This window comes from Bombus terrestris, chromosome 9 (assembly GCF_910591885.1).
Source record: "Bombus terrestris chromosome 9, iyBomTerr1.2, whole genome shotgun sequence".
Lineage (NCBI taxonomy): Eukaryota > Metazoa > Arthropoda > Insecta > Hymenoptera > Apidae > Bombus > Bombus terrestris.
In genome coordinates, this window is record NC_063277.1 from 11,824,077 (window position 1) to 11,852,065 (window position 27,989).

The following is a 27,989-nucleotide window of genomic DNA, read 5'->3' on the forward strand; positions in this document are numbered from 1 at the left end:
GCGCGAATTCGAAGTCGCACGGTCTTTTCAATTCATTGTTCACTGGGTAAGAGTAAATTGACGCGCAGTTCGATCTATTGTTTCCGTTTACTGTATTACATTATTCCGTAATAAACAAGCTAAATTCATATATTTTGAACGATGTCACGAATAAGGAGACTTTCTATTCGTGGTATTCGTAATTTTGGCGATCTGAATGATGAAGCTAAGATTCGATTTTCTCGTCCTTTGACACTTATTCTTGGTCCAAATGGTACTGGAAAAACGACAATTATTGAAGCACTAAAATTTGCTACTTGCGGTGAATTTCCACCTGGCTCAGATCGAGGAAAATTTTTTATTCATGATCCAACTCTATCGGCGACACCATCGGTATAATATAATATCCATTACATATTACATTATGCATAACTATTTTCATATATTTAATTAGTATAAGTTAAAAGTTTTAAAAATAAACCTAGGTTATTAAGTTTAAAGATATTCTCCTAAAATAATTTTTTTTAAAAAGTATGCAATACTTACGCTTTCTCTATATAATTAATTTGTTTTTTTACATAGATCCGAGGTGTTGTAAAAGCTGAAATAATTGATGCAGCAGGTAATATGTACATAATATGTAGAACGATAGAGTCAACAAAAGGAAATGTGTCAGTGAAATTTAAAACTCTCGATAATGCTTTAACTAGAATAATGAAAGGTCAAAATAAGGTATGTTCTTTGTGAATATAAATTATATTAATAGAATTAGTAATATACATTAGATATATATTGTATAGATTATATTATATATACAGTATATATTATTTATGTATAAATTATAGGTGTTTTTAATGATGTTTATGATCTTTTGTTTATATAGCCAGTATCAATATCTAATAAATGTGCTAATGTTGATACAGAACTTACATTAGCAATGGGAGTTTCAAAACCCATTTTGGATTATGTGATCTTTTGTCATCAAGAAGACCTCAATTGGCCTTTCCAAGATGGTAAAAAATTAAAAGAAAAATTTGATGAGATTTTTGATAGTGCTAGATTTAATAAAGCTCTTGAAAACATTATGAAATATATCAAAGATATGAATCAAAAGATGCATATATTGAAAGAGCAAAAACAAAATTGCCAACTTATTGTTAGTGAAGTAGCAGATAAAGAAGCAAAGCTTGAAGATAATAAAAAACGATTGGAAGATTCTAAAGCCAAAATTGTGGAATTTGATAAAGAATTAGAACCTGTGCAGCAGAAAATTAAAAAATTTGAAAAATTAGATGCTGATTACAAAAATCTGCAAAATGAAGAAAGTAATGTTTTGATAAATATTAATAATAATTTATTTCATAATTAATTTTTTATATTTATTTATAATTTTTGTTTTTATATATATGGTTTCTTTTAGAGAGAAAAAAAGCAGAATATGACATGTTCAAACAACAACTGGATAGATTAGAAGAAGATTTACAATATGTGTTTGAAGGGACTAAAGAAGAATTATTAAAGCAGATAGAATCACATGATGAAGAATTAATAGGACAAACTGACAAAATAGAAGAGGTATTATTAATATCTATTATTAAACAAAAAAGATGTGCTCAATGTTGATTGAACTTTTCTTTGTAAAATATTTAGCTTGCAAAAAGATTAAAAAATATTGCTGGAAAAGAATCTAGCATATCAAGTGATTTATCTAATGAAAGAGTATCCAATGGTTCTTTAAGACAACAAATTAAAGATCACGAAAGGAAGGTTAATCTTCGCAATGCAATATTAAATGAAATATTATCTTCTTGGAATATTGACAACATTGATACAAATGTATCAGAATTAGGTTTGAATCTAAAAAGATATTAAAAACATTTTTATGTTTGAACTGACATATATGTTCATGTAAAATTAAAAATTTTTTAGAAATAATGGCCCTTACTAGCAGGCTGACTGAAAAAATGGAAGAATTACGGCATTGCGTAGAACAGAAAAGATTGAAAAGAGAAGAAGAAGAAAATGCATTACACAAAGCAATTGATTCTTTACGTAGCAAACATTCAAAAGTAGAATCAGAAAAAAATCTTAAAGAAAGTGAAGTAACACAAACAAAAGAAGAAATTAATAAAATAAAATTAGATATTGCGCAGGTTGTATATTTTTTTCCTCAAAATATTGTCATTTTTATTTTAAATTTGTTTAAAATTTTTTATTTCTAGCTTGGTGCAGCAGCAAGTAAACTAAGTTCCATTGAGTTAAGAATACAAGAAGTACAGAAAAAAGTTCAGGAATTAAATGAAGCAATGGATGTGAATGTTGTGAAAAAAGAAGTTGTTAACAAAATTAAGATTCGGAATGAAATGGAAACACTTCTAAATACGGTTGATCAAGAAATAACTTTATTATCGAAACAGAGTACGCAGCAAGCTGAATTAGATTTAAATAAATCTACATTAGATTCTAAAGAAAAAGAAATAGAAGAATTAAAGAACAAACGTGAAGAAGACATAATGACTTTGTTTGATATTAAAGAACTATCCCAAACTAAATTAAAAACTAATCTAGATGTGGTTCAAAAACAATTGGTATTTAAAGATAGTCATTAAATTTACAATCAGAAAGTTTGTGAACTTAGTTGTATAATTCTATTAATTCTAGGCAAATGAAATGGAATCTATCAACCAAGAAATTCAGGCAGAAGAACGTCGAATAACTACATTAGAAACAACAATATCACATATTGAACATGAGCTTCAAAATAAAAAAAGAGAAATTAATTGTGAGCTTAAAATTGAATAAATAAAAATTATATTTATATACCAATCTTTAAACTTATCATTGACAATACATTATTTATTTTAGCGGATAAAGAAAAAGTTTCATCAGTTTGTCACTACAAAAGTTTTGATGAGACTTTATTATTACAATCGAAAAAAGTAAAAGATCTTCAAGACAAAAGGGGAATGTATGCTCATCAAAGTGTAGCTTACAAAGAGTATATGAAACAATTAAGAGAAACAAATCCTTCTTGTCCTCTATGCCATAGAGATTTTGACAAACGTGAAAATGTTGTAACTTTATTAAAAGAAATGGAAAGTGAAATGGAAAATCATCCAAATCGTTTGAAGGAATGTGAAAGAGAATTGAAAACACAACAGGAAAAATATGATAAAATGTTGCAATTAAAACCGGTCGTTGAAAAAATAATACAATTAGAAGAGAGTGAATTAGAAAAATTAATGTAAATTTTTTATTGTTTATGTATTTATCTTACTATTTTGTTATAAAATTTATAACACTTCCTACAAACAATATTTTAGGAATAGTTTAGAAAAATCAAAAAATAAGTTGAGTATATCTCGAACAACTGTAATGGAATTAGAAACGAAAAAAACTTGTCCTAAAAAGAAATTAGCAATATGCAAAGATATCGTAGGTGATATTATGTTATGGGATACATACATTGATGACATTTCCAAACTGAAACAAACAATTGATAACTTACAAATTCGTATGACTGCTGCAGGTATATTAAAAAAATTAATTTTTTACCACATTTATAAAGAAATTTATTTATTTATTTCTATAGGCATTAAGACAAAACGTAGCCTTGAGGAAGCTCAAAGTCAAAGAGAAGAGTTGAAAATGTCTTTAAAAAATATTCGCGATAATATTGAAGAATTACAATCTAAAATAAATATGCATAATGAAAAATTAAATAATGCTCGACAAGAACAAAATACATTACAGGAGGAGAAATTAAAGATCCAATCAGATATACAAAAAGTAAAAGAATTGAAGGAAAAACAGGAAACCTTGTACTCAAAAGAAATTTCTCTTTGGAAATCAATTAATATATTGAAAAAGCAAGTAACTATAGCAGAAACCGAATTAAATTCAGAGCTTGAGAAATTAGAAGAAAAGAGGGTATATTTTTAAATTACTCTTTGTATAAGGATATATTAGTGCACTTTCATTAAATTTATAATATAAAAAATGTCCAATATATTTCTATTTTAGAAAGATAATTCGGCAAAACTGGAATGTGATAGAAAATTGGTAACAGATGCAGTTAGACGTTTATCTGAATTACAAAGAATACAGGATGAGGTTGATATTTCCGTATATAATAATGTTCCCGAATCTTTAGAAAACTCTGAAAAGAAAATAAAAGATTATGAAAAGTTGCTTAATGAACTGCTTTGTGAAAAAAGTGATATAGAAACAACGATTAATAAATTAAAGGAAAATGTTACTCGTCAAGAAGTTCGAAAAAGGGAGTTGTCAGATAATCTTGCACTGCTGCAAACTCAGGAAACAACCAAAAATTTACAACAAAAATATTTAAAAATAAAGGAGAAATTGAACGCTATAAATTATTCTCAAGTACTTAACGACTGGAAGAATGTACAAAGTAGAGAACAAACTATACTCCGTCAGGTAAAGCATTTTATAATTGAAATTTTACATGATCACATATATACTATCTCTTCATACTTCGTATAATTTATGTATTTACCTTTCTTATACTTTAATTGTTTACGAATGCTCTGAAAAATCAATTATTTGCAATATATTTTTATACATTTATATATTTTTTTAAATTATTTTTAGCAAAATATAATTAAGGGAAATCAAGAAGAATTGGAAAGAACACTGCAGCAATATACGCAAGAACTAAAAAAAGATATATATAGACAAGCTCGTAAAAATTATAAAAGCAAATGCATCGAATTAACGGTAATATACAATACAGATCTTTTAGTTCTTATATTTTGTTCGATATTAATAACGTAAATCTTAAGTAATTTTTCTTTGTACTAGGTTATAGAAGAAGCTATATTAAACTTAAAAGCATATAGCAAAGCATTGGATGTGGCTATGATACAATATCATGAAGAGCGTATGGCCACAGTTAATAGAATCATTAAACAGATGTGGAAACTTGTATATACTGGGAAAGATACAACATCAATAGAAATTCATACAGACGCAACCGAAGGGATAGGTAGCACAAGAAGAACATATAATTACAAATTAGTTCAAATGAAACATGGTCATGAAATAGATATGAAAGGTCGTTGTAGTGCTGGTCAAAAAGTAATTTTTAATTTACAGTAATGAAGATAGTAAAATAATGTATTTTATTATTTGTGTATGATCCCAAATTTAATTAACAGGTTCTAGCGTCGATAATTATAAGACTCGCTTTAGCAGAAACATTCTGTAAAGATTGCGGGATTCTTGCATTGGATGAACCAACAACAAATTTGGATCAAGAAAATGCTGATAGTCTAGCAGAAGCGTTGGCTACGTATGTTGTAATAAATTCTTATTAATATTATTTTCAATGTATAATTCGAAACTTTAATGTATTATTTTCATGTTAAAGAGTTGTCAAATTGCGATCACAACATCAGAAAAATTTTCAGTTAATTGTAATTAGTCACGATGAGAAATTTTTATTCAAACTAGCTGAATTAAACAGTAATAAAGGCTTTTATCAACTTTACCGTAAGCAAAAGTACGTCTATAACAAATACGTACATGTACACATACTATATTTTGCTTGTTCAATTGTAATTTATATATTTTTAGCGGTTACACAGCAATTAGACATTGTCTAGTGAACAGTCAAGATCGTATTGCGTCAGATCCTATAAAACAAGAATCTGATGAAGAAGAGTCGTCTAATGAAGAAAGTGAAGAACGTTCCATCTTACAAGATAAATTACATGAAACAACTTCGCAAAGAAAAGCGCCTAACGAGCAAACACATAAGAAAAGAAGACATATTTCGGATGATGATGCTGATCCTCCTATTGAAAGCGCAACATCAAAAAAAAGATATATATTTCAATAAATTGCTCTTGTATAACTTAAATAAAATATAAATTACTATTTGCATAACTAAAACATAGGATTAAAGATTATTTTTTTTATAAATAAAATTTCTCTTATTATGTATATTACGATTTTGAAGAAATAGTCTATCCATACCTAAATTTCTGTTCTTTGTATAGTGCCATATCGTTTTTCAAATATTGCCGCATTTTTAATCAAACGTAAGTAAATTTATCGAGTATTGAATCGATTTTAACAATCGAGTTTTGATTGTACTCGGTCGATAAAAGAGACGAAGAACAGGTGACGACATCGTTGTCATACTCGTGATTTCATAACACGCCATTTTCTTTGTGTGAAGCTGACCGAGAGAAATTTCACTTACTGTTTTCTAACTAATTCGAGGTAACGTAATTTGTAATTGATATTTTAGCACAATGTTGATTGTCATTGGCATTTATCAATGAACGTCATGTACATTTTTTAGGGCGCTTGTTTAATCTCTGATGCTAAATCTCAATTGTCGAGATCGCGTGTTGACAGGTTTTCAAGCATCGCAGTTAAACGGATTCTATTTTGTGTCTGTCTAATTACGTATATTTTCATTTTATCATATTTACTTTTATACTGAAGCGGTGTTTTGTACTTTTATTATAATATAATTCAAACATTGTAGACATTAACCGCCAAAAACAACGTATTTGGAACGTCTCCGAGCAATGATTTTTTTCAAGTAATGTACATACGTCATTGCAAGGGGAGTACTTTTCCCATTCACGTTCAATGATTCACTAAAAAAAAGTCATCTACCCGTGACATTCGGACCAATGTTTTGCGTTCGCATCGTTTTATAGTGCGATTTCACGTTCGTAGACTGTTGCATGCTAATAGGATATTTATTTAAGGTCAAGAAATAACTGTCTAACAAAATATTCAGTTTATAATTCTAATTATAAAAGGTATTGTAAGATTTTTTTTACATATAAGTTTCAAGTAATTAAGCTTCATACTTATTCATATTAAAAGAGGATTAAGTATATTTTCAACTAGCTGATAATAATTAATTCAAATTCCAATTTCATTATTTGTATTTCATTCTTATCTAAGTTGTTCATACATATGACACATTTGTGTTTGATTACAAATGTTTTGACTCTGATTCATAACTAATATATTTTAATATTATCTTCGTAGAATAAAACACTAATGTTATGATTTAGCTTTAATTTATCATATTTTTAAGTGGCATTCTAAATATCATTAATAAGATTTATATCTTCTAATTAAACTTACTAACAAAATTCATAGTAAATATGATTTTTTTTTGTTTTTAGTTCACAATGGCTTCTCATAAGAAACTACTGCTTAAGGTCATTATCCTTGGAGATTCAGGAGTTGGTAAAACTTCTCTTATGAATCAGTATGTAAGCAAGAAATTTAGCAATCAATATAAAGCTACTATAGGTGCAGATTTTCTTACCAAAGAAGTAATGGTAGACGATAGGATAGTTACTATGCAGGTAAATATATGTTAAATAAAATAATATTCATACAATACTATACCTTCTTTTATCTCATTTTTTATTTTTAAATAGATTTGGGATACAGCTGGCCAAGAAAGGTTTCAATCTTTAGGTGTTGCTTTCTACAGGGGCGCTGATTGTTGTGTACTCGTATTTGATGTTTCAGCACCCAGTAGCTTTAAATCTTTAGACTCTTGGAGAGATGAATTCTTGATTCAAGCTTCTCCTCGTGATCCAGATAATTTTCCATTTGTAGTACTTGGAAATAAAGTTGATTTAGAATCCAAAGTGGTAAGAGCATTTTAAATACATTTTAGATGTAATTTTATTATTATTATAATCTAATTATTTAGAGAACAAAGGCATTTTCAATTTTAGTCAGCTTTCAATCTCTTTACATTTGTATTATATTTTACGAATCTAAATATACAGTTTCCACGAAAATTTCGTACACAACTGTATATCTGATGCTGTACAAAATGTTTCTGGAAATTTTCCAAAACCTAATCCAGACCTAAACTTAACTTATTAATGATAATAGTTTTTAATATCGATAGAACAAAATTATTAATGGCTTACAGCCTCGCATATGCAGTTATGCACGAGGCTTTCGTTCGAAAGATCTGTGAAATACTCAAGCTCGCCCAACCTCCGTAAGCTATAAACAAAAAATAAGAAGTAGGTTCAGGTTATCCTTTGTTTTATTTACTGATGCATATGCTACCACAATTATAGGCAAAATTCACTGTAATGGTACCCACAGTGTTTTGCGAATATCTTAAAAGCTAAGGCAATCTGATGGTTATATGTATAGGAAATAATTGTAAAAGATGTTGAATTTTACAACATATTTAACCCCTTGGCTTACACGCTATCTGCCGATCGCGCGAGCCGCAGTAAGCAAGAAGTTCGGTCGTACGCCGTGCCATTCATCTGTTCAGCCGTGTGCCCGAACTGGCGAAAAATGTATACTTCTTATGACATATATATTTAGGGACTACAAAAGGAATTGTGAAATAATAAACAACGTTTGAGGACAAATAATGTTTTTAAGACGTCTAGGGCGTAATCATGATCAATTGATCAGTTAACAAAAACAATTTATTATTTCAAAGTGGCACAAATTTTTTACCACGAGTCAGATTCGTGGGTTCCGTTTATAGGCCAAGGGGTTAAAAATCATCGAAGTCGAAAACGCATCCGCTTTCTAAATAATTAGCTTGTTATTCTTTTTACTTAAAGATCTATATTTATTTTGATTGTTTTAAGTTTCAAATAATTTGTGCCCTTATTAATAAATACATTTCAGATTCATGGTAAGAAAGCACAGCAGTGGTGTCAATCTAAAAACAATATTCCATATTTTGAAACTAGTGCTAAAGAAGCCATCAATGTTGAACAAGCCTTCCAAACGATAGCGAAGAATGCTTTAGCTCAAGAAAGTGAGGTACGTCATACTCTTTTTTTGTATTTATCTGTTTATAATTAGCAAATATTAAAATATAACAAATAACGCTATTATTTTAGGTGGAATTATATAATGAATTCCCAGACCAAATTAAATTGACCAATGACCAAAGAAACAATGGCAAGGGTGATTCTTGTGCTTGCTAGGTCTTGGAGTGGTGAAAATTTTGGACAAGCACATAGATGCACAGGTCAGATCGTACATTCGCGTACCTGCGCATTTTAGGAAATACTACATCGAGCTTGACGTGTTTTGGAAGTCTTAAGCATGCACCTTGGTTTCTTTTACTTAGATTTCATCCGAAATATTTTTAAAGCATATTTACAACTTTGAAAAATTGTTTTCATTGGAATTATGTGAAATATTGAAAAAAATAAAGATATATGTATATATGTATAAGGAAATTTATAAGCAATGCATCTTAAACAATAAAATTAGACAAATTTTGTACCAAGGAGCATCCATTTGGCTTCATTACATGAAAGACTATGTTGTATTTTATATTGTGTGTTTGTGTTGATACTTGGCTCGTCCAGCAATACGTTCAACACATTATTTCCGAAAATTGTAATGCTCTCTTATTAGGTATGGCGAACAGTATGAGCTGCCCTTTTTAATTGCATCTTTACAGCTCATTGTTGATGTCCTTCATTGTGGGGTAACACTACAATGTTTTTGAATCACATAGATAAAACTTATGTTGGGAGGAAAATTCACGGGTCGGGAACACACTTAGCATAACAATTAGATCATCACAAGTTTGCTCATAATTCATTAAGTACAATCGCATTTATTGAGGAGCTCTAAAAAAATTTTTGTGGGTATATTCGTTCGATCATTTCTCAAATCTAACTTCCTGTCAAATTAAATGGAAACTTATGTATTTTTTAACATGATTGATACATATAGTGTAAATAATTTGATGTAGTGGGATTTTTATTGAAACTTTGCGATTATTTAACTACCTCTGAATTTTTCTAGCAATGCAAACCTTGCTAATTGTTATGTCGCTCGAGATATTGCAGTTCTCAAAGAACATTACATACATTGTCCGCATAAATTTAAATAACTGTGAATTTGTTTAATAACATCACAATGTATGTGTGATGGTATTGCACGATCATCTCAATCTGAAAAGGCTAGTGCGTTTTCGAGGAAAAAATTCCCTTTTTAAAAACAACTCAATAATTGGATAATTTGTTATTTGGTACACTCGATGCGCCCACAATACTTGCATATTAGTATTTTCGTGTATCTTTAAATTCCTCCCTAAAGTGAGAGTCCTGAGCCGCGCTGCAGTGATTTTTAAACGTTTTAATTCTATGGAAACTATTCAGATGTAATCATAAATTTTATCAAATATTGTTTAAAAAAACATTTTTATATTAAACATATCATGCAATGTATAGTAGATACTTGATGAATTATTTTTAAAAGTTATAAATTTTTGCTTTTATTTTTCTTACATTCAATGTTATTGCCTGCATTATATTTTCAAGATCATTTAGTTTGTCCAAAAGAATTCATTAATAGTCAAAGGGCAATTTTATTGTCATGTGTGAATAATTTTTTTTTAAAATCAAACTTTTTCAATGAAAAGACATTTGTTGTACAGCAACTATATTCTATTGAATTAATACGTTTATATAAAAAAAAGAAAAGGAGGATTTATAAAAGTGATATTGTTATTTGATATAATTATGCAAAAATTATGCGACGCGGTGCCGACGATCACTTTCATATTTAAAAAAAAAATATAATTTTAGATGTAAGTCACCATCCTGAGAAATTTAGAGCAAAAGATTGCGTGAGCTGAATTGATACATACATATAAGATTTCTTATGAGAAGGTTTAGCACGTGTAATATATGCGTACTTCTATGATAATAGTCTTGCACGCTGAAACGTGCATAATCATACATGTACGCATATACACGTAATATATATGTATATAAATGATGATGGTCATGACGATTACAATTATAATTATTAATATAATTTTATCGAAATATGTTAATGATAGTTATTAAAAATATTATCATTATTGCTGCTGCTGCTGCTATAAAACTACTATTGCTATTCTTAGTTTTAAGTGAACTAAAAGAAAAAAAAGAAGAAATACATTTATTGCAACAAAATCATGAGCTGGTCGAATTAATTCGCTGATATATCTGTGCCACGGATAATCATCGTGTGACCTGAAACAAAATATAAGACTATCATTATCCCTATTATGACTCGATGTCTATGTTGTTATTATGGAGATGAATGTCTGTTGAGATAGATAGTAAATCTAGCAAACCCTGTACGAAATAGCGTATAAGATTAAAATATAATTCAACATAACATTAATTTAATAATTGAAAGATAATGGCAAAAAATGGCTGTTTCCAAGTAAAAGAATAGCCTATAACACAGTGTAGTTTTATTCGAAAGTTTTAACATGTTATGTTTTAATCGATGTAAATTAAATATTTACCCCTTGTACGATTGTAAAAAAGTATTCGTTTTTATATAATGCAATTTTATCTTTCCTTTGAACCAACTATTTATTTAAGTGAAGTCTACAAAAGTATACATATGATGCACGTATGTGTATATATTATACGAATATATATGAATGTTGAACCAAGGATATCTATGATTAGATTATAAAATGCGTATAGAATATTTTATATTAATGTCATGTATGATATCAAACGGCCTTTGTTAAGTTTTAAACAAATTTTTACGATTAATGTCAAATATACACATACATACATACATACATATATACACACGACTTTATAGAGAATAAATTACATTCATTTACAGATAAAATATGATATGAAATAGAGATGTCTCTTTTGAGAATTGGAAAATAATTTTATTCTTCTTATCACTAAATTTAATGTAAGCCTCTATATAATATTATAAATTCGGAAACTTACGAGATTTGTCGATATATATATACATAACATACATAAAAAGAATTGCAAACAGTGAGTAGTGAGTAATTGCACGTATTAATAAAAAAATTCAGTTATATCAAGGTGATTCATTTAGCTTTGAAACCATATCGAATTATATAAATTTGTGAAATAAGTAGAGATACAAAAGAGGGTTGATATAAAAAAATAGAGATACATAGGGTGTTTCCAGTGACATTGGTTAACAATATCTCAAACGCATTCTAGTATGAGCAAAGCAAATGATAGGATAGTTCATTACGATGTCATAGAGGTGTAGGCGTTAATTTATGGGTTTTATTTTATAATCGACAAATTTAATTTTCGATTCAACATTCTATTAACATTTAAGACCTATTCGTTTTAGTTTTTAAGACAATCAGCTGCGGCATATATGGCTTTACTAGATGCATTTTGAACTATGGAGATGGCACCACTATTGCAAGATGTTTGTTGTAAAGTAATTGCATTTTTATTCCTCTCTGCATTCATGTTCAGTTGTGAAGCTCTTTGCTGGTATTGACGAATATCCTGATTGATGACTCCTACTTTCATAAGTATACAACTTGCGACTTGTTGAGGATTAGAAGAACCCATGCATCCCAAGGCAACCTGATCTAATTGATTTTTTAATTTCTGTCCATTCTGAAAGTTAAAATGTATATACCAATATAAGTGTATATAATATATTAATTATATATAATATAATTAATAAAATATTTAAAGCATAAGCGTAAGTATTCGCTACTTGATGTGGTTAAATTTAACAATTAATATAAAAATATGATACATACTGCTTGCTCGTTGTCAAATGCTTGTAGTACTGTGTTCAAATTTTGATTTGCTGTGTTTTCGCAATTATTGAGTTGATTATACCCTGTTTGACCGGCGTCCTTCATATTCTTTGTGACGGTATTAAAACAATCTTCAGCATTCTTACCTGACTCCTTTGCTTCTTGTGACTTTTCCTAATGACCGCCATTATTAATATTAATCATTTAATTACTCGTCTTAAATGTTTATGAAGCGAATGTTATTTGGTGAGACTGTGACTTACCTTGATATAATCAAGACGAGTTTTTAAAATTGAGTTGATGTTCTGACTAGCTTGAATATAAAGGTTGCTAATTTGATTTTTTCCGTTTAAGCCAATGTTCGTCTGAGAGTTTTTCAAATCTAACATGACACTGTCAACCGAGCTTTTAGCATTTTTTATAGCATTCATTGCCTGATTTAATATGTCGTTGGGGAATCTCTAAAATCAAAACATTTAATCAAACGTGCAGACATTATAACCGATAAGTAAATTTGTCAAAAATTTGTCGATTAATTTGTCAATTGCCGGCCTCATTCTAGATCAATTTCTAACAAAGAATTTATTAAGTTAGTGAGTATTATTTAAGTAGATTATTAAATTAGATAATTAAATTGAGTTATTGAAGTTTGTGTTGTGTATTCAACGAATTAGTAACATATTTCAATGTTTATAACGTTTGTTACGTCCTGTGACCCAAATTTATATTCTAATCCATTCTTCGGCCAAGATAGTCAACAACTATGCAAACATATTTGCTGGACCCCGCAATAATATCAAGGAACCGTTAATGCCCGTCCTCAGATTTGGATTTTTTTCTTACTGTCGAGACCCTTAATTTATACAATGCATTCTTTAAGTCGAGACTCCTTGGTAATTTTACCGCTCGAAGAAGCGCGTCAACGGGAATCGTAAATTTCCGTTACGATTCGAATAATCGACGCCACGAATAGATCAATCTATTAACATTATATTTCGATTAAGATAATAGGGTTGGTTGAGTGAGTATAACGCTGATTTTAACAGGTTATAATATATATATTTCCAACAATTAAATAACTTCAATATTGGATACAATTGTGTGCATGTTGATTGCCAAACTACGAGTGAGTACGACCTGAGACTCTTTTCGTGTTGACGACCGCGTTTTGACTTTGAGTGTTATCGAGATTTGACTCTGACTGCTGAGCTTTGACTTCTGTCGATTGACTGTTTGTTACTGTTACTTCGCTCTCGTGTCATTACGGAGGAAAGCTCGGTGTGAGTGTGTTTTAGGTACGAAGAAAGCGGATTCGTTGCTCACACTTTTCGTTAGGAAAGTGAGAGTAACACGATCCGCGATGCCCATTGGTTATGACCAACATTAATAAGTGAGAAGAGATGGATGAAGCCTCCTACCAACGTGGCTCATGTGTGACATTGCTCACACGAAAACCCGCTTTTATCGTTAGATAACTACCCGCGTGGGCCTTTAGTGGTCAGACAACGAGGGATGGCGTGCGAATTGTCTCACGCGACGTAACAGCGGGTTTTTACATGTAAACACTCGATGGCCGATTTCTCCCGCGAACGACCTTTGATAGGGGCAGCCAACACCTATCACTAGTTTTCCTCCTCAATATCTCCGTCATCGAACTTCATTATTATATTTATTTATTACTTTAACTTTATGCTAATCTGCTTCTCATAACATAAAAATTTTCTTGACTGTTGAAGCGAAGACAAGAGTAATCCAATTAGGACCGTAGCGCGATTAATTGCGATACAGTTATTTATTCGATAATTTAAATTTGTAGTCTATTGATTTCATAAATAGTTAATAGCGCTTCTAGTCATTAATTCGTCATTAATTTGTACACATTTTTCATCATTTAAAATTGGTCATCCCAAATATTACAATGAATCGAGCAAAACATCCAGATATTTATGAACGGTTTGTATAAAACCTATGCAAAGAGTAATGTTTACAATCGAAGTAAAACATTGTAAGTCTCTTTTAAAGTTTAACAAATTGATCCAGATGCCGGACAATTGACTAATAAATTTCGCCAATTAATCATATTAGACTGTGGGATACTTATGCAAACTCATATTTTTCTGAGAACAATTAAGAAAAGATGGAGTCTAAACAGCGAATTGCGAGTTGAGGTCCTTTACTTTGGATATGTGTGTCCTATACATTTTTGCGTATTTCAAATTCCTATAGATGCATAAATATCCATATTCTATTAAACAGACTCTTACCTGTGCAGAACAGACAGTCACGAACAGTAGGCAAAGAAAAACGAACGTCTTCATGTTTCTGAATAAGAAGCAAAAATATCGATCCACTTGGTATATCACGTCTTGGCGTACTGATAATGATAAATGAGCACACTTGCCTTTTTATAGGAAATCAGTTATTTGCTAAATGTGAATTCAACTGCATTATCGGGGCAAAGAGAATGAATGATAACGCGTTCAGGTATATCTGATCATGTATCTATCAATCTGTAATTGGGCGTATATATATATTGCACATGATTCAATTTTCGATAAGGTAGCTATTCTATTATTATCCTATTTAGCATCCACGTGTATTTTTCTATCCGTGTTGAAATTCAGTTTGTGGTAACTTTTAGTTAAAAAGAAATCAATTCGTGTTAAATATTCTAAAATATGAAAATATAGGTGTCCAACTATCGATGTAAATTGTTTATGCAATAACCTCTTTTGTTTCTCTAGATTCAAGTCACTCGCTTTAAATACTCGAGTAAGAAGATTATTTTTTAATAAATAAAGAAAGTAGTCTTGTAATATCGGAAATATAATATTATTAATGATTGATTTATTTACAATAAATGGATTGTACAGATGTTGATTAAACAGAAGAACGATAGTTGTTTAACGTGAACTATCACAATAACGTGCTATAATCTAGACAACTCAATAGTTAATTTGCAACTCTCGTCACAATAGATCCAACGCTCTCTCTCTCTCTCTCTCTCTCTCTCTCACGCGGACCACACTCTCACGACAACGCTAGCAACACTATCTTGACAACGCAACTCGCATTCTCTGACTTCTTGATTCACACTCTTTGGCTTCTCCACTAACAGTGACTGTTCTAGCATCCCTTTGTCTTTTCTTAGGCCTACCACGCACGTGTTCCGCAAACACTCGTGGCCAGGTTCACGTAGGCCTTTTCTACGAAACTATTCAATTGAAGGACCGACGACACATTGACCCGACACATGGATCCGATGACGCCTCGGCTCTCGCGACATTGTTTATGGTTTACCTGATATCTCTTAGGCCTTTTTGTCCACGATACTAGTTTTAATAATAAGTATATTTTTCTCTGGTGGAGAGATTTACTTTGGAACTTTGAAAAATTGATTTTTCGTTTTAAAAATGTAATGAAAATCCTATTTGATAATTTTCTACGGTAAATACATATACTTCGTGATGATTAAACATTCAGTCGAGGATGTCAAAGAAATCCACATGATTGTTTACAGAATTCTCATACTCTACATGTCGATAACAACTCTAACAAAAATAAGCGCGATTAATGTTATCGCGTTGCTTATTATAATGGTCACAGATAATTATCTCCTTGTGAAATTTCCTGAAGAGCTTCCTTATGTGGGTATTGTAAAAATTTCTCAATCTTTTCCGCTTAAGATAGTCTACTAAGATCAAAATGTTTAATCACGTCATTTATCATACAAGAGATAAAAATACGATATAATAGAAATAGAGTGGTTTATATAGAAATTTAATGATAATTTGATATTTCAAATTAGATTGTATATCTTTGTTACCAGAATTACCAGAGTTTAATTTGTTATCAGAGTTTTCAAATAACATTACCGTTTCCGGTATAAAATATAGAAAATGAATTTTTTTATTCAAAATGTAAGCGTTTATTTCACATACTTTAAATTTCTTCTTGAAATATATTAATACATTCAGCAAATTTACACATGCTGTTGATATGTATGTATACATGATTTTGTGACAAATATAAATTAAATGCATCCAACATATCTAGAAGCAACAAAAAGGGGCTTTGTCTTTTATATGTGAGTCTTTTTTATTTCGTAGTAAAAATAGAGATCATTAAGTGCAATTCGTTTGTTCGTACTGATTTAACACGCGGTTTTATAACCATAAAGATATAATGATAGAGTGCGTGAGTGAATTGAAAAGGCAATACGTACAGGAATAGAAAGAAAACGTTACATAGAGGCCCGTTGTATCCTTATTTAATAACGCATGCACATTCAACAGTAAATAAACATAATAATAATAATAAAAAAAGTAAATAACATAAAACAGTTTGGGTTGCAGCGGCTCGGTACAAATAGCAAAGAAGTGGAGAAGGCAGAGATATTGACGTCCAAAATGGTGACGGACTCTACACGTGACTAGCATTGTATTAGATAATACAAAATTTGGGTGACTAAAACGACTAAAAATATTCAAAAACAATCAAAATAAATAAGTTTTTTATATTTTTGTTTAAATGGTTTAATAAAAAGATCTTGTAAAACTCTTTACTACTGTTTTTTTTACTCTTCCCTTTCTAATCAATTTTTTATGAAAAGTTTACAATTTCGTTATACTTTGACTAGAATTTAAATTACGAATAAAGACGCTTTTGAAAGTTTCGAAACCAATTTCGAAACAAAGAATTCAAGGTTAAAAATTGGATATAACATAATTACTTAAGGTAGGTAGATTATTTCAAACATCTTAAAGTTTTAATTCGGTAATGACTGATTATAGAATTTACTATTTGAAGGAGTAATGATACATATCTATTTATTTGCATAATACGTAGTATATACATTATTGTACATATTATTAGATACTATTGACGAGATGATATTTACGAGAGTTGAATCTTATTCGTAGCCCTCTAGCAGCAGCGTCAGGAAGCATTGCTGTAAGGTTTGAGTCATACTGCGATTTGGGTTAAGCAAGGTAGTTAGCAAAACAGTAACAGTAAGAGTGTATATGGTCGTTTATTCGAAAATGAATATAGTTAGCAGTGTAGAAAGTAATAACAAAGATGATAAAATTGAAACGATTCTTAATATGCTAAGGAACCAAGTAGATAAGTGTAGTACTGTAGAAGAGAATAAGCCATCGGAACCCGAATTAACGACAGATCAAAGGATCCAACAACTGGTGATGGAAGAGAAGCAACTGTCAACACAGTTCCAAAAGGTCAGAAAGGAACTAAGATATTATGAGAGGAAGTATGAAAAGATGTTGAAGAAGAAAGTGAGACACATGAAGATACAGATTAAAGAGGATCTTAAGAAATTAACAGAAATAAAACAAAAATACTTTGAACTATACTCTCAGATAGATACAGAATCCTCTAAATTGGAGAAAGCGGAAGAGAAGAAGTCAGAGGACGCAAACAACTCTTTAAACGCAAATACGCAGTCATCTCAATTTAAGCAAAACGATATACCGCTTAGTAGCAAGATTAAAATTAGCATTAAGAAAAATGAAAGCTCATGCAGCAGTGAGATACATTTCGTTCACGATATTAATGGGCAAAATGCGTTTACGAATCTAGTTGAAATTGTAAAACCTATGGCCTTGAACACTCGAGAATGTAAAATTATCTTGCAAAAGTTAACAGAAGAGCAAATTAGCAAGTATATGGATCAAAAGAGGTTAGGTCAACCGCAAATAGAATACAAAGAAATAGCGCAAGATTGTTTACAAGAAATGAATAAAAGTATCGTTTACCCAAATTGGCACATAAAAATTCCAAGATCCATATTTGAAGAAAGTCAGAAGGAAAGTAGAAAATTCATATTTGAAGAAAGTCAGAAGGAAAGTAGAAAATCCGTATCTGAAGGAAGTCAGAAGGAAAATAGAAAATTAGTATCTGAGGAAAGTCAGAAGGAAAGTAGAAAATCCATATCCGAAGAAAATCAGAAGGAAAGTAGAAAATCCGATTTGAGTGTAGCGTCTTGCTCAGGAGAAGTCATCTAATTAGATTGATACAACTGACTATTAGTAGTAGTACTTATGTTATATGTTAACCAGAAAATGTTGTATATATCAATATCTTCCCGAATTTTTGTTATTACACAACAATACAGATTAGTTGCAGAAATGATAATAAGAAAATATATTAAAAAGATATTGTGTAACAAAACTCTAAGCAAGTGTTGCCACATTGATCTTGCATTAGTGATGACTCCTATGCAGTGTTTCACTCAAGGTACATTCAATGTAATTGACCATTAGAAGAAAAAAAGGAATCATATTTTGATGTCATTTATTTTCTTTTCATATATTGCTTTTAGGATAAACCAAACAAAAGACACGGTCAAAATATGGTTACGATAATAATTCAAAGAGAAAACATGTGAAACAATATAATATTAAAAAATAAATTTCATGAATATCATATTATTCATAAAATAAAGTAATCAATGTTGTATACTCAGTTTTATCTAAAAATTTGTTTAAAATAATTTGTTTTTTATTTTATTTCATTAATTTCAGCAGTGTTAGTACAAAGATATGATATTAAGTTCTTTTTTTATATTTATTAAAAAAAACCTTAAGTATCTTTTTATCCATTTACATTTCATTGATAATAATAATTTCATCTTTTATATAAAATTTTAATTTTGTTAGAAAATATATTTATAAATATCATAATCTTTTCATGCATTCATTTTATTGGCTTCCAAATTGTAAGAGAATTATAGATTTAATTGTTACAAGGTAATATTTTTAGTAGAAAGTAACCTTAAAAGTAATACGTCATTTGAAATGTAATGTAACATTTTGAATAAAACATGACTATATATATATATATATATAAAATGGTACATAATTTACTATGACGGTATACACAAATACATATGAATAAAACATGACTATATATATATATATATAAATTATGTACCATTTTATTGTCAACATATAATTTTAACAAATGGAGTTCAACCTTCTGGTGTGCTGTCTTTTTAATATGTATAAATGTGAAATTAAAAATGTTAATAATTAAATATTCAAAACAAAAGCACTTACTACACATGTAATTATCGCAATGTGAAGAACTTGATATCAGTATTATAATATAAATATGCAAGTTAATAAATAAGATCAATCTAGGATGTTTTCCTTTAATAATAACAATAATAATAATTATTAAAGTGCTTCTTCTATGAATAGTTATATTATATGAATAGTTTTTATGGTCTAAAATGTCAATTAATATATAAATAACGATATCTTGGTCTAACAAGTTTATTATGTAGAATGTTGCTATAAAAGGTATATATACATATTCATATGCATATACATATAAAATATACTTTGTATTATCATAAAATAGTTGTAAAAGTAGAATAATATTTATAAATTATCATAGAAAAGTACTTTATATTTTTATTGTAAGATAATAATATCTTAATTTGTGAAAAACACATGTAACAATAATTTATAATAATAACATACTCATGTAATTCTTAAATGTTTATATTTATTATTTCATGAACAAGTAATTTATTATATCTTTATCATTGATAGATATATAAGAATGGATTAAGTTTAAGTCAATGAAGTTTAACACAGTAAATGAGGTAAGTAACGATAAGAATTGTAATATAAGTGTTTCAAAATTTATTTTTTCAGTACTATTGGAAATTGATTCAATACCATATGTGTAATAGATGCATTTTTTGATCAAGATAAGTGCTTTGGTCAGTGCTTCTATTAAGTGCATTCTTAAAGAATTCTTGAAGATAAATAATTTTATAGCTAATATGAAATATGAAGTATAAGAAGTATGTTACTGAACATATGAACTTCGAGTTTTGAGATTAGAGATTATGATTTGAATTAGTAACTAAGAAAAATAGATCTCTATATAAATATATAGTGTATAATTTCAATCTTTAATGTTGTTATCAATTTTCCATAATCATTTGAAAATCATGATAATATAACGTAGAAATTACTGTAAGGTAGAAATTACTAAACTCAAGTTTTTTATTTATCGTAAGATATAGTATTCTAATTATTTTTTTAAGACATGAACATTAATGATGTAAAATTTGAAAGGATCATTGTACAGCAGATTTTATACATACCAATCAAGGATAGAAGGATAGTGAGTCTTATTAAGAGCCATTCCATCGTAGCTCAGTATTGAACCTTCTGTAGAAATATAATTCCTTTTTTTCACATAAATTATAATTAGTAATATATATATAAGCACCAAATAATAGTAATTTCACTGTTACCATAAATTTATTCTCATCATAAGTAAAATAATGATATTCTATGATATTTAAAGGATATGAAGAATATAAGGACTGATTTCTTTCTATCTGATTAATTATTCAGACTACTTCAGTTTGAAATAGTAAATCAATTTTAGACTATTAAATCATATTATCACAATTGAGCACACTCTGACATGATATTTTTATAATGTTAATGTGTAAAAAGACAATTTTTATTTCATCTAAATTTGTAACTCTTTTGTATGATAAAGAGGACCTTCAAATGAATGTAGAACATTCTTATTGGTGAATCTAATATATTTAAATAATTGCCGTACACTGGTACTAATCATTTCTACAATAAGCTACACATTAATGATATTAAACGAAATACGTACTAATAAATTATTATTAAACGAAACTGTACAATATTGTTTCGCCGTGCTAGCGCTTAGAACAATGACTTATTCTATTTTCGTGGATAGGCAAAGAAGGAAAAGTTAAATCAACCATGGATTCCGAGATCGCATATTCGATTACCGCGTCGAACTTATACTATTGCGACGAAATTAATATATTTCGAAATATAAAAAAAGATACTCGATCTAGGTGACTGATAACGATTCGTTATTGTCGTAACAAGAAAAGGGATGAAAGATCGTTTCAATGAAGTTTAGAAACTAGTATGATTATACGAAAAGAATACATATGGTGTAAATCGAGGGTAAATGAAAAAAGGAAGTAGCAAGAACGTGTATAATAATATATACTGGGGAAAACATTGTCACATGTTAGTTTGTAAACTATCGTTCGATTATGATCAATATACATATAAAAGAAACCATACATTCGATTATGTAACGTGCTTTATATTCAAGATTCTTAAACAGTCATTATCTAGCATCCATTATGAACATTTTCAATGAAAGGAAAATAATTGTGAAAGATGAATAAATCTCGTACATTATAAAATATTCGCTGACGCATATTCAAATCGTACAATTATTCATTTTCCTTTTTTGCTTTGAGTGTTCTTTCTTTTCTTTTTTTTTTTTTTACAAAAAGCTATTCAAACGGATTACAACAATGTAATTTTCTTTTTTTTCTTTTATTCATTACGATTCGCATTACTGTAACAAAAATTTTGATCATGCGGCTATACAAAAGTAAATATATAAAGACAAAATATGTTCCGTTTTTCCGTTCTACAATGCAGTGTTCCGCGAAATTCTCGAAATTCTCGAAATTCATTCAAATACATCGGATGGCGCGGATTAGACATCGTGGAAGGCGGTGGATCGATTGATTCAACTTCTATGCTTTATTATACAGGGTGATTACAGGAACAAGCAGAAGCTTTAACTTAACTTCTTTTATTGCGTGAAAATAATTAAAATGGAAGGAGACAAATTTTCCATGATTCGACCAATTCATGTTTTATTACAAATTACTTTGTTCTTATAGCTACACGATGAAATTTTTATTTTTCTTATCTAAATAGAATCACTGCCTTTTGTTTCAACATAGGAGGAGAAACGTTCAATATTCGATCAATGAAAGTATTAAAAATATTAAATATTAAAAATCTAAAATATTTAACATTCAAATATTTCTACGTATAGGATGAAAAGAATATATCTTGCGATTCTACTTAAAAGATTAAAATAAAAATTTAATCGAACTTTGAGATAACGAAACTTTCTCGATGATTAAAATCTTATGAGATGTTGTGAAATTTTCCTGTATTTTGTTTCCTTATCTTTCTTCTACAAAAATATAAAAATGATAAACATCGATGGTTCCATTTTGTAGAATCACCCTGTATACCGCGAATTCGTCGCGTTACTCGCTCTCTAACAAATGATACTTAATACATGTACTCATTAATAACATTAACTATGGCAGTCTGTTGAAACGTTACATACTTTTAGTTAGTACTAAATTCCCTTCGGTTTCTTCGTTAAAAAATAGCTTAACGAGAACAGGGAGGGGGGGAGGGGGAGGGGGAGGAGGAGGAGGAGGGATTGGTCGTACTTCAGCCAAAACGGATTTGTACTCGGAAATTGTTTTGGTATTTTGGTTTAGGTACGACACTCTTTTCATTTCTTTTTTTCGCTTCTTAATCAAATTGATTACATTGATTGATACTCGAAATCATGCGAACATCTAATCAAAGAGATTTCAATGATACGAACGACATATCCGGTTGATAATTTTGAAAAATTCGAAAATATATAGGGTGACTGTAACAATTAGATCAGATTATATCTATATTCCAAATGAAATTAGACATGTCCATGAAATCGGTGAAGAAATAATTCAGTTTCTCTGAGAGTTCAATTTAAAACGATGGAACTCGACAGAATATGATTTTCATAAAAGAAGACTAGAAAACTTGATATAAAGATAGTAAACATACAATATTGTAACAAACACATATTATTTATTAATTACTGATACTGAATTAAGAAACTATGTTATCTATTATGATTGTCCTATCGATCATTTTACTGATCATATCTTAGATCTTTCATTCGCGATCAATTTACATCGAACAGTCATTTTATATTTATATAAAGAAGACGGCGAGGTTTTATTTGAAAGAACGCTTGCGAAGAAAATTACAATGCAAAAATTAGGGTAAAATTTTCATACTCCAATAAAAAATTAAATTTCAAGGAAAGGAGGTAACATTTTTCCATATGGCTTATTCTTAATTCCATTTGGAACAGAGATGTAACTTGATTCAGTTGTTAGATCCACCTTATAATATATAGGAGTCGTTCTTCTAAATATCTTTAAAAAAGATGTATATATGCGGATGTTACTATATATATATATATATATACTTCTATAAAATATTCGAGACAAGACCGGCTGAATTATTATTCAGCTATTGTCGACGTCCATTACGCGGACTCGAGTTAATAAGTTAATTCGTTCACTAATATGGAGTTTCGATTAGATTAGTTGAATCAGCTAACTCCGAAAATATGTGTTTACGAGTCTACCATGCTAAATCATAGCTCGTCTATAAACGTTTACCATTACTACTACGTACGTGCCACTAAAATCGCATACTAAATTGAATACTAAAGTCGTAAATTATGATTCTTTATGATGTAATAATTTCATAAGATAGTAATGCAATCGTCTCGTCCAAACGACACTTGTATTTATTTGGTCGTTACACGCAATATGTATATGGATGAAATACGAAAGCACTACGAAGGTATTATGGCAGTGGCAGAACGTACAACTGTTTTACGCATCGAGGAAACGCGACTCGGTCGCAAACTTGTCTCGCGTTTTACAATTCTTTTCTTTTTTATTAATGCAACTTAATTACTAAGAGTGGTAAAAATTCACGCTTGGACTTCCATTAGAAGGTAATCCAGAGGGCTCTAGTACTCGAGCTATTCTGTTTACTTGCTTGCATCGTTAGAAGAATGTTTTCCACGGAAAAGAAAATTATTTACGAACATCCGGTTATTTGCATAAGCGTTTGATGGTCTAAAATTATTAGCTTAAAATAAATTGCTATGGATAATCCTTGTAGAAGACTATACGCCGTAAAACGCCGAGTATCTACACAAATAACCAAATACAAAATAAAATACTTTAAATGGTCCTTCTTTAACGAAGTTGCCAATATATTAATTTTACAAGCTTTACAGCTGCTGTGTCCTATTGAAATAGGACCGGCGACTTCATTCAGAAGGGAAGCCAACGTAGAAAACATTTCTTTTTCTAACAATTGAAATTCAGTAGTAAGAAATGAGTTGAAGGGATGAAGTGCGTTAGCTGGCTTTTTATTCATTCAAGCCTAATTAATTTCACTCTTTCCAAGTAAACTTATAATAGCACCATAGTTGTAAAAAATTCGCGAAGGCAGTCTAATTTCTTTTTCGGTATAATTAACCTCAATTGAACAGATCCTTAATTGGAACTCCTCGGCTCAATTAAAGCAACGCTGGCTTTGTGGATTTTGCGTGGCTCGCCGTTTTCCAGTTTTTGTACTTCGCGTGCTAAGATCGACGTATACATATGTTTTGCTACGATACTTCCATTGTTTCTTGTTTGATAAACAATTAGCTTTTCAAGCAGTCATGATGTTCCAACGAGTATAAACAAAATGAATACTGCAATTCTTACCGGGCATTATGTTACTTCTATACCTAAACGGACCTCTTAACCGGACACAAGTATTTGAATTCGACGAATAACTCGGGAAGGCGAAAAATTCACGAGGCTCTGTCGAACGTATAACTTTTGTTACACTTTCATTACAGTAGAACTTCATTTATCTGAACCTGCCAGGGGACGAATAGTTTATATATATACATTGGAGCTTACCAATTTTTCCCACTATCCACTATTTTTCAATTAGTGTTCAGTTGATCAGGCATTAACTAAGATTTCGTTCCAATAAATGATTTCTACTGTATTTTCTCTTACAGAGAATTCTTCCTACTAGTAATGTTTGACTATTCATCCCTTGGGACGATTCCATTATCGGAGAACAGTTTCGTTTCGTGAATTTGGCTATATGCATGTAGTTTCCTATTTAGAATTTATTAACTTTACTTCGCGTTTTGTTTCCTTAAATTGATTTTAGGTCGCTTATCAAGAAGCTTCCACTTCTACGAGTATACTTATTTTCGATGGATAAAACTACTGAAGATTAAATGCAAACTGTCGAACGATTAATGAACGTAATATTAATTATTCTTTACCATATTTGGTATTTCGTCAGTAGCGTTTAAACATTATCTACGGTCCATTGAGCCTATTTCGAAGTAGACTCTTTTTCATCTGAATGTACAATGATTATTGTTAAAAATCCACTAGCGGACTAGTAACGATTTAAGCGAATGATTCAGAGCAAGTTCGGGGTGGAGAGGATCGATTCGGTAGCGGATCTTGTCGATTTCATCTTGTGTTCGTCGAACCAGTCTTTTGCGACACGCTCAAAGATCCATTAGTGGAATTTCTACCTGCTGAAAACTGCAATAACGTACGTTTATGCTACCAAAGATTTTCAATTTATTCACAAGAGGATATGATTGATAAATTAATTGTTGTTAATTTTATAAATAAAAGTAAGAGAAAAGTATAGTTTATCTTTTGTTGTTTCATATTGCAATATATCAAAGTTTTTCTACGTATTAATTATTAATTTTTAAATAATTAGTAATTATCATGAGCATAACTTTATTTTCAAAGAGTGTCAGCTTTTTAAATTAATGCTACTATGCTATAACTACTATGATAACAGTAATTAGTATATTTTAAAAACATCTTTCGCTCACCTGTACTTTACAGGCATTTGGAGATTATTGAGCCCTATATATTGCGGACTAGGGTGGTAGAACGTCTAGTTTCAATCCGTTCTTCGGCTTACAAAAGCCACAATAGCCTCCACATTTCCCGGTGACATGCTGTCTGCTCTAAAATTACAAGCATAATTATATGTAAATAAGTAAGAAACCATTCTTTTTATCTGGTGAATATCCTCCTATATGCTACTATTCTGAATACGTTATAGTTCTTTTATTTTTCTCTATATAGTTATTATTATTATTATTATCATTATTATTCGTCATTCCTTAGAGAATCTTTACTACTGCATTTTATTCTGATTTTATTCTAATGGATTACACTAGTCCGTAAATGGAGACCTTTTATTAAATTAGTCGCGAAGTCATATCTTTAAAAAATAAATGTAATAATTTAAAAATGGCATACATATTTGCGAAGGAAGAATATACAAATTTTTAGTTTCACTTTTAATTAGATTTAATATTATGGGTAATATCATGGATATTATAGCATTTAGATAATAAAAAAATGAAACGTTTGTAATATAAGTAGAATATTAAACTTACAATATTATCGATTTCCATCGATGCTTCACGTTGCGATGTCCAAACAACACTCGACGATAATTGTAATTGAGTTCCTTTTAAGTTAATGCTAAAACGACCCTGAGGACAATGCGCAATGCTATTACAATCACCAGCTGTTCCATATTCGACACGGTTTAACCCTGTCATCCGCGAAAATGTATAATCATTCTCTAAAAGACACAATATTTTTTCCAAGATTTATTATAAATAATTTATTTATTATACGTATTAAGACGTTCATTACAGCATACCTATGATGTACAATTCTACAGGGTCAATTCGTACCCTCCTGAATGTTGTCTTTCCCGAGGTGGTACAATTACAGTTGCTATTTCTTGGTCCATTATAAGGACAAATATATGGATCGTTTGATCTAAAACAGATAATGATATAAATTTCCATAAATGATATAAATTAATGACATAAAATTGCCTTTCTCTTATTTCCAATCTATATCAATCTCTTAAAAACATATTGATTAATTTGAAATAATTAATATTTTATGTCAGCTTTTCCTTCCTCAACAATCTTTCTTCTTCTAAAAATGTTATCAAATAATTCTTCGATAAATTTGTTTCGCACTACCTCGTTTTTAATATTTCAAACAATTTCTTTATTTTTTAATTTCTTTCCTTTTCGGACAAATGATCATATCCAAGTCGTTCTATGTTTGTTTTATAATATTTAATTTAGGACTCTATTTATCAAAATACTTCTAAAACAACTTGTGACTCCAAAAAAGTTACAAACAAGTACATAGTACCATAAAAGATATTACTTTTAATAGTAATATAATAATAGTAATTTTAATAGCAACATAACTTTTGGACAAATGTAATTTCTATATTATGTAACATAGTGGTGGCACTACAACGATGGCATTGCAATGATTTAAATTCTTTTTTTTTTATACTAACGTCTTATCGTATATTTCCGCATAATTCTCCTCAGGACCAGCTGGCAGTGTTAAATATTCTTTTGGTTCGGAGGTCGACATTCCATGGCAGTAAATCGACATGTTTCTTCCGCTCAAAACCAAAATGTACTCGCCATCCTTGGTAGCATTGAAATAGTTTTTCTCCTCATAGCAGGACATTGCGTAACACTTTCTTTGGTTGCATTTCCGCTTCTGTAGCGGTTTGAACTTCTTAGGACAATGGGAACGGTGTACTCTGTTGCCTTTTAGGGATACGCAGTATATGCTTCGTGTTTCATGGCCCTTCTGGCCACAACTGTGAGTGCACTG

The 27,989-nt window shown here is 29.8% G+C and overlaps 5 protein-coding genes across 9 annotated transcripts in view; 3 read left to right on the forward strand and 2 right to left on the reverse strand.

Annotated features, from left to right (window-relative positions):
* Window positions 1-5: 5 nt before the first annotated feature.
* On the forward strand, window positions 6-5,949 carry LOC100650605 (DNA repair protein RAD50). The gene is made up of 17 exons (XM_012311746.3): window positions 6-372; window positions 562-711; window positions 863-1,304; window positions 1,400-1,554; window positions 1,630-1,828; window positions 1,909-2,132; window positions 2,202-2,567; window positions 2,641-2,761; window positions 2,845-3,223; window positions 3,303-3,508; window positions 3,572-3,909; window positions 4,003-4,422; window positions 4,597-4,722; window positions 4,807-5,082; window positions 5,163-5,296; window positions 5,375-5,506; window positions 5,581-5,949. Exons 1-17 carry the CDS (start codon window positions 142-144, stop codon window positions 5,843-5,845), a joined length of 4,164 nt encoding a protein of 1,387 aa, XP_012167136.2. The 5' UTR covers window positions 6-141; the 3' UTR covers window positions 5,846-5,949.
* A 159-nt stretch (window positions 5,950-6,108) lies between these two features.
* LOC100651085 (ras-related protein Rab-7a) lies at window positions 6,109-11,358 on the forward strand. Of its 4 annotated transcripts, none has more exons than XM_012311740.3 (7): window positions 6,119-6,231; window positions 6,314-6,420; window positions 6,503-6,785; window positions 7,161-7,346; window positions 7,422-7,640; window positions 8,659-8,796; window positions 8,877-11,358. In XM_012311740.3, exons 4-7 carry the CDS (start codon window positions 7,167-7,169, stop codon window positions 8,961-8,963), a joined length of 624 nt encoding a protein of 207 aa, XP_012167130.1. In that variant the 5' UTR covers window positions 6,119-6,231; window positions 6,314-6,420; window positions 6,503-6,785; window positions 7,161-7,166; the 3' UTR covers window positions 8,964-11,358. The 4 variants fall into 4 exon arrangements, with proteins under 4 accessions (XP_003397590.1, XP_012167130.1, XP_012167131.1 ...); XM_012311741.3 differs by having other exon boundaries at window positions 6,314-6,406; XM_020864734.2 differs by lacking the exon at window positions 6,503-6,785 and having other exon boundaries at window positions 6,314-6,406.
* A 684-nt stretch (window positions 11,359-12,042) lies between these two features.
* On the reverse strand, window positions 12,043-15,331 carry LOC100650964. Its single transcript, XM_003397541.4, has 4 exons — window positions 14,824-15,331; window positions 12,823-13,020; window positions 12,560-12,733; window positions 12,043-12,410 (listed from the first exon to the last, which is right to left on the reverse strand). Exons 1-4 carry the CDS (start codon window positions 14,875-14,877, stop codon window positions 12,129-12,131), a joined length of 708 nt encoding a protein of 235 aa, XP_003397589.1. The 5' UTR covers window positions 14,878-15,331; the 3' UTR covers window positions 12,043-12,128.
* Window positions 15,332-17,523: 2,192 nt separating this feature from the next.
* On the forward strand, window positions 17,524-20,080 carry LOC100647857 (the record flags this gene model as incomplete). Its single annotated transcript, XM_012311739.3, has 2 exons — window positions 17,524-18,814; window positions 18,900-20,080. A coding segment is annotated over one exon (1,059 nt), but the record flags the coding sequence as incomplete, so codon positions are not given.
* Window positions 20,081-21,134: 1,054 nt separating this feature from the next.
* Window positions 21,135-27,989, reverse strand: part of LOC100650487 (A disintegrin and metalloproteinase with thrombospondin motifs 9) — a 174,441-nt gene continuing 167,586 nt past the window's right edge. For both annotated transcript variants that reach the window (XM_020864389.2, XM_003397537.4), the window contains 5 exons: window positions 27,661-27,986; window positions 26,995-27,116; window positions 26,723-26,913; window positions 26,147-26,284; window positions 21,135-25,841 (listed from right to left, as the gene is read on the reverse strand). In XM_020864389.2, coding sequence (XP_020720048.1) covers window positions 26,195-26,284; window positions 26,723-26,913; window positions 26,995-27,116; window positions 27,661-27,986 — 729 coding nt within the window. In that variant the 3' untranslated portion in view covers window positions 21,135-25,841; window positions 26,147-26,194. The remainder of the gene's footprint in view (window positions 25,842-26,146; window positions 26,285-26,722; window positions 26,914-26,994; window positions 27,117-27,660; window positions 27,987-27,989) is intronic.

Bases quoted from the DNA above. Each gene is read 5' to 3' on its own strand.
- LOC100650605 (XM_012311746.3), top strand. From the start codon at position 142: ATGTCACGAATAAGGAGACTTTCTATTCGTGGTATTCGTAATTTTGGC. The intron at 1,829-1,908 runs GTTTGAATCTAA...AAAATTTTTTAG, and splicing joins TACAAATGTATCAGAATTAG to AAATAATGGCCCTTACTAGC. The intron at 2,568-2,640 runs GTATTTAAAGAT...TATTAATTCTAG, and splicing joins ATGTGGTTCAAAAACAATTG to GCAAATGAAATGGAATCTAT.
- LOC100651085 (XM_003397542.4), top strand. From the start codon at position 7,167: ATGGCTTCTCATAAGAAACTACTGCTTAAGGTCATTATCCTTGGAGAT. The intron at 7,347-7,421 runs GTAAATATATGT...ATTTTTAAATAG, and splicing joins ATAGGATAGTTACTATGCAG to ATTTGGGATACAGCTGGCCA. The intron at 7,641-8,658 runs GTAAGAGCATTT...AATACATTTCAG, and splicing joins TTGATTTAGAATCCAAAGTG to ATTCATGGTAAGAAAGCACA.
- LOC100650964 (XM_003397541.4), bottom strand. From the start codon at position 14,877: ATGAAGACGTTCGTTTTTCTTTGCCTACTGTTCGTGACTGTCTGTTCT. The intron at 13,021-14,823 runs GTAAGAGTCTGT...TTTTGATTTTAG, and splicing joins TGACTGTCTGTTCTGCACAG to AGATTCCCCAACGACATATT. The intron at 12,734-12,822 runs GTAAGTCACAGT...GGCGGTCATTAG, and splicing joins CTCGTCTTGATTATATCAAG to GAAAAGTCACAAGAAGCAAA.